The 12,933-nt window shown below is 45.4% G+C and overlaps 1 protein-coding gene and 2 non-coding genes across 3 annotated transcripts; all 3 read right to left on the bottom strand.

The window, feature by feature from the left end:
• Positions 1–5,716: 5,716 nt before the first annotated feature.
• On the bottom strand, positions 5,717–11,302 carry RPS3 (ribosomal protein S3). The gene is made up of 7 exons (XM_045816311.2): positions 11,171–11,302; positions 9,876–10,006; positions 9,303–9,396; positions 8,723–8,817; positions 6,902–7,089; positions 6,240–6,436; positions 5,717–5,792 (listed from the first exon to the last, which is right to left on the bottom strand). The coding sequence occupies exons 1-6, from the start codon at positions 11,198–11,200 to the stop codon at positions 6,243–6,245; spliced, it is 732 nt and encodes a 243-aa protein (XP_045672267.1). The 5' UTR covers positions 11,201–11,302; the 3' UTR covers positions 5,717–5,792; positions 6,240–6,242.
• LOC123804263 (small nucleolar RNA SNORD15) lies at positions 6,543–6,686 on the bottom strand. The gene has a single exon (XR_006783124.1). It is a non-coding gene; the product is annotated as a small nucleolar RNA SNORD15 (small nucleolar RNA).
• LOC123804264 (small nucleolar RNA SNORD15) lies at positions 10,155–10,302 on the bottom strand. The gene has a single exon (XR_006783125.2). It is a non-coding gene; the product is annotated as a small nucleolar RNA SNORD15 (small nucleolar RNA).
• Positions 11,303–12,933: the final 1,631 nt, after the last annotated feature.

The following is a 12,933-nucleotide window of genomic DNA, read 5'->3' as shown; positions in this document are numbered from 1 at the left end:
ATTATTTCATGTTCCTCATCAGTTATTCCCAAACAAGACTACAATGACAAAATGGAGGATGGTACTGCCCAGAAGATGGACTAGTGAATATACCATCACTATTACATCATCCTTCAGTTTCCATACTGTATTCCCTAAAGTACTATAGATCATCTTTCAAGAAGGTATGAGTCCAGAGATGTTGGCTGAGAATTCAAGATTTTTCATTTTCCACCCATAATGACAGAAGAAAACGGACAGAGGATCTTTCACACTTAATACAGACAAATCAGAAAATGAATGCAGACACACACGGGAGCACTCTTAGTCTCTGAGGATGGGGACATTGTTCATATAAGCAAAATCTTTCCTACATGAATTTTCTTAAACTCAAGAATTGGTGAGTGAACAATGTATTTCTAAAAACAGAAAGGAAATACAGCATTTTAAGTCATTCGACAGGAAGGATTTCATCGCACAATATTTTCTGACAAAGACCTGTACCATCCTGTTTTGTACAGTATTCATCTTTTATGATGCCTATGCCCCCAAATTTACTTGATATAGTTTGTTACAGTTCGTAAGTGGAAACATGCTGAGGCAGCTGTGTACTAGGGTGACTGTGGGGAAACAGTTGCTGCAGAGATTTTAAAAATTCATTAGATTTGTCATTCAAATTGATCTTTATAAATCCAAAATCAAAAATGTTTTAAAATTATGGAACAGAGAAAATGACTGTCCTCTCTTCAACATTATGAGCCATCCAAAATTTTTCAAGTATTCCATGTTGACAAGGCAAGTGCAAAAACTAAACAAAACCGAAACCAAAATCCCAGAAGGAAAAAGCTAGAGCCTACTAGAGATGTATTTGAAACCTGGGACCAGTAGTTATAAGATCAATACATTCCAGCTTCACACATAGTGGCTGATGAGCATTTAACTGCATTCAAGGGACCGTGCTCTTTTGGGTATACAGGTCTTCCGGGCAAGGAAAATACGAAATCGTTTGCTGTTTTAATTCATATACATATGTACGTATATACACATTTACAAGTATCTATTTGCATGAACATATGAATGGCAGTTTTATCGAGATGTAATCCATATCTCATAAAACCCACCCATTCAGTGTTTTTTAGTATATTCAGAATGATGCTGTTACTGCTTGCTAAAATTTTATTATTTTTTCTTTAAAGATTTTATTTATTTACTTGACACAGAGAAAGCGCACAAGCAGCGGGAGCAGGAGAGGGAGAAGGAGGCTCCCTGCCAAGCAGAGAGCCCGATGTGGGACTCAATCCCAGGACCCTGGTATCATGACCAGAGCCGAAAGCAGTCGCTTAACTGACTGAGCCACCCAGGTGTCCCAAAATTTTAGTATTTTTAAATACTTATCTGAATACTTGTAAAATTTATAAAATGGTTTTCCACTTTCCCTTTATTCTCACTTCTGTAAATTATCTGTAAAGTGACTTAAAATATAAAAGGGAGGGTGTCTATTAGACTCAGATGGTAAATAGCGACAGCTATTTTTCCTGTTGTATTGAGGGAAAACCAGTGAGCAAAGCTCCATCACCTCTGGTCTCCCATCCCTGAAGGGAAAGCGGCCTTATTGCTGGGTCTCTGCTTTCTCTCCTCCCTCTAAAAAGCAAAAATATTCTTAAAGGCCAGGGGAGCCCTATCCTCTCTCAGCAATTTGGGATTCAAAGGGTCCAGCTCCTCTGGCTCACCAAAGGACTGGCGGGAGCAGGCTGGTCATGGAGGGTGGGATGAACCCATCACAGCAGCCCTCCCCCATCAGTGGTCGGAGGCCCAGCTGCACCTGGCTGGCCAAGCTGCTAGTACAACACTGGACTGAGAAGCAGAGGCATGGTCTCATTTGAATTTGAGCCATGGGGACTCTTATTTGTAAAAATGAGGGTTTAGAATCAGGTAAGTTGTTCTCAATCTAGGGCTCCATATTGGTTCTCAAACTGGAAGTAGGGATCTTGACATAGTCTAAATATTTTCCAAAGCCTAAGAGAAATCACACATTCCCCTAAGATGTATGATGTGGGTTAAAGTTCATATAAAATGTAGTAATGCAACTGGCCCATTACAGGGATGTTCAGAAGATTAATGAAGTGTTTACAGCAAGCTCAGGGAGGTAACAGTTATTTCTCACCAAGATCACGTTGCTTATCAAGTTATAAATGTAGTTTCGATCAGTAACAACTAGGGAAATGGTTTGTTTCATAGATAAAGTAACATCAAAGTCTCATGTTCCTGAGGAAGAAAAAAGTAGTAAGAAAACCTATCTTTTGAGGTTGAAAATGTTGACTCTCAAAGATCCTTGAATGCTTTCCTGCCCTGGTGTTGGCAAGCCCTAACACGTAGCAGCTACATTAACACACAGCAACACCGGAGCTCAGGAACATTCACAGGTGGAACATGGCATGGTAAAAGGCCAAATTCACCACCTGTAAAATGGGGTAGTGAGACCTGACCAGCGATGCCCACTTCACAATACAAGCAGAAACCACGGTTTCTACGGTCAGAGCCCTTACAGTTAGGATGGGGAGAATCCAATACCATGAAGTTAAGCTATTGATTCCCAAGAGGACATGCTTAAGTACTCAATAGTAACAACATCTAACATTGACTGAGGACTTCCTATGGGTCAGGCACTGTGCTATGAAATCACAGGCAGATGAGAAGAGGCTCAGAGATGTTAACTGATGTCCCCATGATCATTCTGCTATGAGACTGTGAACCTGGTTTTGAACTCAAGAGTCTGGCTGGAAGGCCTGGGCTCTTAGCTGTTGTCTCCAGAGATAATACGCTAGATGATAAACACTACAGACAGGTATTGATAGTTAGGTCTTCTTTAACTCCCAACAGCCCTATTGAGATGCTGAGGATCGGGAAGATTCACCCTCGGCAGATCAGTGCTGCTGTCACATTTGAACCCAGGTCTGATTGCAAAGCTTAGCTTCTCCCCACCTTTCCAATCTTTTTAAAACACTCTGCAGAGAAAGGTATCCTCCACTCCACCAGGCTTGAACATTTCCATAGTCTTTGCTGATTTCCCAGCTAGAGGGTTGGCTGATTTGAGGTGAGGAGCAGACCCCACACATCACCCTGCTGTAGGCTCCAGAAGAAGATTCTGTCTGGAGGCAGATCCCCAGACCCCCAAGACACCCTCTACCCATTGTCCTCCGATGCCACCAGCTTCTGTACTTCTCCTGGTTCTCCATATTAACAGTGCTATCCATTGGTCCTGGACCCTTGCTTGCCCCCTGGGCCTCTTTCCAAGTTCTTACATCCTACCAGCTATTCTGTCCTTGCCTGACCGACAAGCTAATCAACCAGCTCCTGCTTGAAGCCCCTGTCCTGGTGCCGGGAATCCTAATGACTAGAACTTAACTCTTTAGAGCTGGACGGTAACCTTTTGGTGAAAAGTCCACGAAAGGATGTCATTTGCTTCCATGTTGCCATCAGCCAGATTTCCACCAGTGGGTTCCAAGGGCCATTCCACAAGTTTTAGCTGCTCAGCGTCAACACCTTGCTATTGAGGGGAGTGCAAATCTGGGCCCCACCTCTATATGGAAACCAAGGGGCTAGCTATCTTTCTCCCCAGCTCAGGCAGCTGGATTGGACACAGGACTAACCAGTCAGATATTCACACCAGGAACTCTCAACTTTAAAGGGACTGACACAAAGGAGGCAGTGGAAGAACTTACTGGAAGTCCAGGGGTGGTGGTAACATCCTTTAAGGTAATGTGCATTTCTTCATGGGCTGTGGTTAGTGCTCACCTAAGCTCTGCATTTCGTATGGTTTTTTGAAATGGCTAAATACCCCAAAGCCTCCCTTTCTTTACCCGAGTAATGGCTATCCAGGGGCGTTCATGCTGTTAATTCAAACTTTACCCGTGCACACTAATTTGCATAGTTTTCCACAGGGGTACACAATTCAATGAGTTTTACTTTCCTTCCCCAAGCTACTACCTTGGCGCCTATGTCCTGCTACAGCACCCCCTGGTGGGACATTAACAGCACTTCTGAATCCAACACACCCAACTTCCAGTTTTAAGTAGATTGAAAGTAAGGGATTTAAACAATCACATAATGTGATACACGAAGACCTGTGACTGGCTGTGCTAGTACCAGCCGCTGAGGTCCTACAGGACCACGACTGCCTTAACCAGTTTCCAGCACCCAGTATTCTGGATGCTCATACTAGCTGAACTACCTTCATAACAGAAAATCCCCTCGCAACTGAACTACAGAAGTCCAGCAGTACAAGAATTAAGAAGCCTAGCTCAAACGCTTTTTAGTAAAATCGCAAAATGCTGTTCGTTTTACCCAGAAGGGATAAATAAAACCTTATGATAGCTGCCTGTATTGCATCAGACTTGGGGGTGGGCACAGAATCATTTATTCAAGGCACTCAAATCTCTTTACGCATGTGCAGTACTGAGGCCGCCCAACACCAGCTTGTCTACTCAAAACCACCTCACCTTCAGCCCTTCCTAGAAAACTTTCATCAGCCTGAGAGACTGTCACCTCAAGGTGAGGGCAAGCATAGGGAAATACAGAATATTTCCATCTTCTTATTCAGGCTCTAGTTCTTAATAATACAATAACTACAATATACAGTCCATTCCCTAAAACACAGCAAATGTACATTAACAGATTAGCTATGCCAGAGGCTAGACTTCTGAAGGGGAGTGTCTCTACTAATGATACGTGGTCTCAGTTCCATTAACACTGACAAAAACAGTAAGAAGTTCCAGTCTAGATACAGTATAAACATCAAAGGTCCTGGAAGGAGAGGGGCAGAGATACAATTTGTCACTGTGCTCCCAACAGAACTCATTCGCTATACAGTCACGTAGGATTTTCATGCCACCTTGTCCCGCACTAGTTTCACCTGAACAAACGAGGATGACCCAATTTCTTATAGCTAGCAATAGAAAACACTTCAACATGACAAACTGTAGACAATGTAAATGCTCTTTACACTCTTCTCGAGTAAATGGCTAAGAGGACTAACAGCTCTACACTGCTTAGGAAAATGTACTTCTGTTTCAGGCTCTTCAGAGGAACAAGCAAATTCCCTTCATGCTTCAGAGATGCTCAGGATGAAATGGAGAATTATGTAAAAACTACCTATATAGCGTAGAATGACCCAAAATATAGTGGACACTGTAATTTTTTTTCTATGCACAGTAACATTTCCTTATGGGCTCCTGGGTGGCTCAGTGGATTAAGCGTCTGCCTTCGGCTCAGGTCATGATCCCAGTGTCCTGGGATCCAGTCCTGAGTCAGGCTCCTTGCTCAGCAGGGAGCCTGCTTCTCCCTCTGCCTGTGCATGTGCTCTGACAAATAAATAAAATCTTAAAAAAAAAAAAAAAGATTTCCTTATGCACCAGGAAAAGAAAACCATCTTAAACATATATATCTATCCCTCTTCTAAACCTACAACCCCAAACTGCAGGTGAATTAATCAAGGTGCTGTGCTGTTAGCAATCAGCCTTCGCTTTCACCAGATTTACAGGATATTGCTCTGGTTAGCTCTCTTTGGTCCTCCTGTTCTGGCTCTGGCCTCACAAGCACAGCTAAAACCAAGGATTTCAGGGAAAGCAGGCAGGGAAAGTGAGCCAGGCAGCCCTGAAAAATCAATCAAGTAATGTTCCCTTGGGGCAATAGAATTCTCAGACCAAATAGTGCACATTACAATCTTATTCACGCCATGTTGTCTTTCTCGAACATTTTATTAAAGGTCTTTATAGATTAAAATCCAGCCTCCAGATCCAGCTGCCAAAGAGACCCTGAAACCAAATAAAGCAAAATAAGAACAGAATTTTCACCTAAATATTGGATTCTTTCATTTCCCATTTAGGGTTTGCATGAAGAATACATACACACGGAACACCTAGGAACAAAGGTACTGGGCATACAAGAGGCTTGGTGTTACTGTTTTAGCTGCTTAAGGGGCTGATGAAAACCAGATAACGTATTACTAACAAGAGTGCCTTGACTTTAAGCAAATACAAAGAAAAATCTTGTTTCAAACACAGTGGTCAACACAGGAACTTCTTAGGAGACCAAGACAAATACCCCTCCCTACAGAATCCCTGGTTAAATGGGCCCCTGGCTCCAATCTGTGTTGTAAAGCAGTATAGTATCAAGTGCTTGCCACAGTACGGGATATACTATCAGTAGGAAGACAAGGGAAAAGGGTCCTACCCCACCCCAGGAAGCCCCTAGAGACACACCTGTTATGCTGTGGGTACCGGCTGTGGCATCGCAGGTGGCTCTGGCTTCCCACCCTTCTGTTCCGAGATGGGGGTGGTGGGCAGTATCTCATCTTTGGGCTCCACGATGCTCACGTGATCCGGCAGGGGCTTCTTAGGGCCAATCTTACCACTCGGGTCCCAGGGAAGCATGATCTTCACTTTGATGCCCAGCACACCTAGAAGACGCCGTGATTAGAGTCTAGCTGCGGCTGCGCTGGTCCCACGATTGGACAGGGCAGAAGGAAGACAACAGCAGGTTACTCAACACCCCTGGGTCTGGTCCCTTCTCAGACAAATGCCTCTAATCAATCAATGAACAGGACACTTTTGCAAAGGAACCCATGCACAGCACCACAGAACGTGGCACTGACAAGGACCAAGAGCAGGACGTGACCTTTCTGACTCGTCATCGTATCATCACTGAAGGGTACACAGGTGGCTGAGACAAGAGCAAACCAACTCTCAGATCTGACTGATCTCAGCACTCTGCTTCTCACAGTGCAATACAGCTCACCAATAACCCCAACTGGAGTATAAACATGCTCCGCTACTCCCAGAATGAATTCCCCAACACGGAGCTGTGCGTGAAAAACCGCATCTGTGCTAGAGGCCCTTTGCCTCCAGCGCTCCCAGCTGCTCACCCTGTCTGAGCAGCACGTGGCGCACAGCAGTGTCAACGTAGTAGTTAACAGGGTCCCCACTGTGAATCATCAGGCCATCCACAAACTTCATGGACTTAGCCCTCTGTCCTCGGAGTTTCCCAGACACCACGACCTCACAGCCTTTGGCCCCACTCTCCATGATGAACCGCAGCACACCGTAGCAGGCCCTTCAGGAGAACGAGAGACAGATATCCACCTGTTATCACCAAAACAAGACTGTTCAAGCCTACCCACACCACGTTAAAAAGAACAAAAACACAAGACTCACTAGTCTGCACGAACTTCAATGTTCCTTTAATGGAGAATAAATTTGACCAGAGCCTGGCAATTCTCCTTCACTCCCATCACACCTCATCTTAAGATGATTCCTTAGGGAATATATGCCTATTCCTTCTAACCAAGTGCTTCCCAACCTTGGTTGCACATTAGAATCACCTCAAGATTAAAATAAAACAAAAAACACCTGTAAAGTCAAGGCCTCACACCAGGCCAATTAAATAGGCAATTATAGACTCAAGAATATACTGTTATTTTTACTTATTTTTTATTTGGGAAAGGCGGCATGCACGAATTGGGGAGGGGGGGTCTTAAGCAGGCTCCACACTTAGCACAGAACTGGATGTGGGTCTCAACCTAATGGTTCTTAGATCATAACCTGAACTGAAACCAAAAGTCGGACTTTAACTAAGCCGCAGCATTTCACAATCAGGTAAGCAATCAGTAAGAACCCAGAAGTACCCCAGTCACTAAGTGGCCCCTTTATGGTTTACTAAATATTCCTCAACCTCCAGAATTCATGTTCATTAGGAACTCTACTAACGTAGGCTCCTAGCTCTCTTGACTAGAGTGCCGGAAAAAGGTATTTCTAGGCCTAAAAAAGTGACAGTAAGCCTTAAAATATCATCTCCCCCCAACTCATTTATTACTGTATACCCTAGGACATACTAAGAGCTAGCTGGCATCTTCAACAAGGAAGGTAAAGCAGGTCCCACCACTCTAGGCTCCTTCACATCATTTAATCAGCACAAAAAGGTGAGGTGGATATAATGACCCCCATTTACAAATAGGAGATCCAAGGGCCAGAAGTTCAGTAAGTGGCTCAGGTCTCAGAACTTCCAAATCAAAAACCACCTGGACCAGGTTGCTGGGCCACACCCCCACTTTCCATTTTAGTAGGTGGAGACTGAGAATTTTTATTTCTAACAAGTCCTTCGACGATGGCAGTGATGCTGGCCCAGGAACCAAGCTTTTGAGGACCGTGGTTCTAAGTGGTGTAGCTGGCATTCACAGCAGACAGCCAGTCTTTCTTGTATGTCCCTACCTACAGCCTTTCCTGCCACCCATCTCCCCACCAGGTCAACCTTCCTAAAGCACAGCTCTCATGTCCTTCCCCTGCTGAAAAACCTCCCAGGACTCTGCAGGAAGTACCATCTAAATTTCATACACCCAGGCAAAGCATTCCAATTACTTCACAATAGTGAAATTGCACAAATAACTCCTACTGAAATCTCATCAGTAGGCCCACCTCCAGAGCCAATCTAGCTACCTCATGCCCTTTATAGTCACCCCTGTTCACATCACTACCTACATACTGCTCATAGATAAGCTCCCCCCCTCAGGACTAGGTCTCACCTCTTTATAATCCCCACACTTAATGGAGCCGAGTAACTTCAACAGGAATCGTAACCTCCCCTCCCTGGAGTTGTTTCTGTTCTATTCCCAAAGCACCAAGAAGAGTACTACCTTTACAGCGCTGACCACTCTTTAAAACATAATTATTAAAAGTCTCAGAACACTTACCTCCGCACAGCAAGGCCTCCTAGGAGTTTGTAACGCAGAGACTCTGCCTGGGCAATAGCACACAGACCTCTTGTGGCCACCTTTTCGGCATAAAGCTTTAAGAAGGAAACAGGGCACACCCTTAAACCTGTTAACTTTCCCCACTGTTTTCAGTAAAGAAATCACTGCATTCATCATACAAGCATGTTATCACTGTGGCATCCCTCAAGTACTAAAACACTTCAACTACCCCCATGTAGCCTGCACTTTGTGACATAGTCTGAATCTCTCCTTATTGTCCTCCCACCCCCAGGCTCTTTCTACAGCTACACCAACTGATGTGGTAGCCAATCCCTCATTTGTACCATTACTATTACCAAGTTGAATGCAAAAAATCCCTTACCCACCAGAAATGAGCAGAAAAGGACTATAAAAGGAAGTCCACTGCTTATTAAAGTAACTTCAACAAAATACCAATCCATTTACAATACTCAGTGATCATAACTAAGGTCTTCATGACAGTACGGGTTTGTAAACATACCATCCTAAATAACCATTTCCAGGACCACAGTAATCTCTGGCATAAACCACAATCACTCACCTCTACACTGCCCTCAGGGAAACCAAACCTCTTCTGAACCACTGCAGTCAATTCCCGGATCCGCCGGCCCTTCTCACCAAGAACATTCTGCGTCCTGAAAAAATACAAATCAACAATTTAAAGCTCTCATAAAATTCCAAACATGGCTTTAAATTTTATATATATGTGAGAGTAAAATCTCATTCATCTAACATAGAATATATAAATTTTGGATGACAAGAACTAGATAGAGTCAGATTTAAAACGCAGTTAAGAAAATTTACATTTGCAGGGCGCCTGGGTGGCTCAGTTGGTTAAGTGTCTGCCTTCTGCTCAGGTCACAATCCCAGGGCTCTGGGACAGATCCCAGCATCGGGCTCCCTGCTCCCTCGACAGGGAGTCCGCCTCTCTCTCGGTTCCTCCACCCCCCCCCAACTTGTGCTCTCAAATAAATAAAAATCTTCAAAAAAAAAAAAAAAAAGAAAATTTACATTTGCGAAGGCCAATACACTGGTTGTCCCTTTAAGTTTACAGAATACATCATCCTAGTATATACAACAATTACACGTGACAGCCAAGAAAATGAGTTTTCACCTGGTGGCCAAGATAATGATTTCTGTCCTGGTTGGTGTAACTCGGACCTCAACCCCGGAGTAGCCATCTTCAGCAAGCTCCCGAGTGAGGAACTCGTTCAGTTCAGCTTTGAAGATGCCATCAGCGACAAACTAACCAAAAGGGAAAATTCAAAATTAGAACATGGACGCAGGGTCATTTTCCTGCCTAGTCCTTCTGCCAATCCAACTCTCATCAAAATTCGACACCTTGAACAAACAACCCACTCTATTACCCTTGTTCCAATCTTAATGTAGCAACCCTTCTCAGACAAATGCCTCGAGGTCGTCTTTTGGAAGTTACTTTAACCCAGGGGCCCTTAAAACCGCCACAGAACGCAGCAAGGAGTAGGGGCCACATGGCAAAGATAATACCTCCAGTCAGACTCGTCATCGTCTCTTCACTGAAGGGTTTTCAAGACTTGTTCATGTGTACGTACACACGCTAAACAAAAAGCTGCTCTTAAAATTCAGTACAGCAGAGATGCTACCCTTGTAACTAAGAAAAATACACTGACTTAAGTAGTCTCACTGGTAGACACAACTTGGACCATCAGAAGGCTCCCAGCCATGTTATCTTGCCTTAAAGTACGTCTGTCTTGCAAAACTGGTAAATCCTGACTCGAGAAAGGACGTGGAGTAACACAGTATCATGTACATACAAAGTGACAAGTTAGCTGCCCGTTTCTAACGCAAACTGACTTTACACAGTTCTCGCCCACGGAAAAGCGAAAAGTTAAATCTCGATGAAGCAAGCGCTCTTTCCAGGTCTCCTCCATTAGCCCGAGTTTCCTTGGGGTACAGACGGACCAAGAAATCGTCAGCAGCCTTCCCAAACCGAGGTCTTTGGGGTCAGAAGGCCGCACCCTGACACGCAGAAGGCAGGAACACGCTGCTACCTCGCCGTCCCAAAGTCACGACGTGAGACGTGAGGGGAAATGGCTCAACCTCTCAAAATACCGCATGTTTACTAAAGCTATTTGTTGACCAAGAAATGCTCACAAGCGCTTTGTCCCGGGCAGGAGGGGCGCCCGGTGTTCATCTCTGCTCTTCGCGCAGAAGCGGCAGAAATCACTCGCTCCTCTCCGCCGTCAAACTGCGCTCGCCCGGCTCGGGCCCCGCGTTCAATCCGCCCCCATCCGCGGCTCGCGGGAATGCCACGCGGCCCAAGCCGCTTCCCGAGGCACGGCACGGAGCTGCAGGTCTCGCGACGGCATCTCCACAAGCCCCAGCCCGCGCGCCGCCAGAGTTCCCCGGACCTGGGCCCCAGGGTCTCACCTTCCTCTTCTTGGAAATTTGCACCGCCATCTTGCCGCCGCGCGCCCCGGAAAGGAAAGGAAGTAGCTCGTGGGCGGAAGTAGGTATAAAGGGCGCGAGCGACGACAAAGAACTGCGCGACGTCGACGCCTGTAGGCGCTCCTGGGAGTTGTAGTTTTTAGGAAGGCATTAAAGCAAAAAAGAAGGGTAATGGAGACACCTATAGGCAGAAACAGGAAAGGGAGCACATCAGTTAGAACTCGAGAACTGCAGGGGAACGGGCTGTCCAATTTCTACTAGCTTAAAAGTGAGCAACGTGAGGCACAGAGATGGAAATTACAGGTATAAGCTCACACAGTAACAGCGTGGAATCCTGCTCCCTACACTCTACACTCAATGAAGTTCGTTTAGGTCCAGCCCTTCTAATCTCTGTCCATTTTCTCCGTTCCAAATCATGGCAATATTAATATCTAATTTTTATTAAATATTCTAGGGACTGTTCTATACCCTTTATATTAACTCATTTACCTCTACCTCACTTTCATAAAGTCCGTTAAAACACGTAACGGCGGACACAAAGTAGTGGTTCGCAATTATTTTTCCATTAAAAAAATTACTTTTCCAGGGTGCCTGGGTGGTTCAGTCGGTTGAGCTTCTGCCTTCGGCTCAGGTCATGATCTCAGGGTCCTAGAATCAAGCCCTGAGTCAGGCTCTCTGCTCAGCAGGGAGCCTGCTTCTCCGTCTCCCTCTGCCCCTCCACCTGCTTGTGCTCGCTCTCTCTCTCAAATAAATAAAATCTTAATTTAAAAAAAAAAGAAGTGGATGGACCAAAGAAAGAGGTAGGCTATGGACCTACGTAGTGGGAAGCAGGCTTCCCCTGCAGGGAGCCCGGTGCGGGGATCGATCCCAGGATCCTGGGATCATGACCTGAGCCGAAGGCAGACGCGTAACAACTGAGCCACCCAGGCGCCCCTGGACCTATGTATCTCGGTGATGGATTGAGGTTAAGGGGAATTGAGGACACCCCAGTTTCTGACTCCAGTGGTGGGCGCTTGGTAACAACCCTCACTGAGATGAGGAACCCAGGATCAGGCTTTTTTCTCCATGTGTTGTCTCCCTGTGCTCTTCACTCCCTTCCTCATCCAGCTCCATGCTCTGTTAATTCAATCGTGCCAGGCTGATAAAGTTTCCACCCTGGTGAGTCTGACTTCTCTGTGCCCTCACTAGGCATGTGGGTGCTGTGGGACAGCAGCACCTGGCGTGCTAGGGTCAGCATATTTCGTCATTCAGGTATGCCCCTCATTCTCCCACAGTTCCTGTTCTAATCTTTGCCAAATCAGAACCTCTTCCTCACTCTCAACAATGAACTTGCCTCCTAGCTCTTTGCCCCCAGGTAGATTTGTATAATCTACCTGGGCACAGAACCAGGCAAGAACCTACCAGGCAAGAACTGGTACCATCCTAGAATTGTGTGTGTCCTTGGCCATCCCTCCCTGCTCAGGCAAGAAGAGATTCTTGCCCAAGGTCAACCTCCCCTGTGTGTTCTGCTTTCTCTTCTTTTGAGACCTTGCTCTAACAGTCATACCTTCTCTATCCTGTGATACTATTCTTTTACTGGCTCTTTCCTTCCCCGTGCTAGATATGTCACTTCCTCTTAGTTGCTCCCATAACTGTAACCCCTCATCTCACTGGGTCGGATTGGCCTGCTGATGTCCCACTAGACCACCAAGACCAAACACATTTTGTTCATTATATCCAGAGCCTAGGATGTGGCCTGGCTCAAG

The sequence above is a fragment of the Ursus americanus genome, chromosome 16 (assembly GCF_024610735.1).
Source record: "Ursus americanus isolate L20-20 chromosome 16, mUrsAme1.1.p, whole genome shotgun sequence".
NCBI lineage: Eukaryota > Metazoa > Chordata > Mammalia > Carnivora > Ursidae > Ursus > Ursus americanus.
The sequence above is the reverse complement of the archived record's forward strand: the minus strand, read 5'-3'. Positions and strand labels throughout refer to the sequence as shown.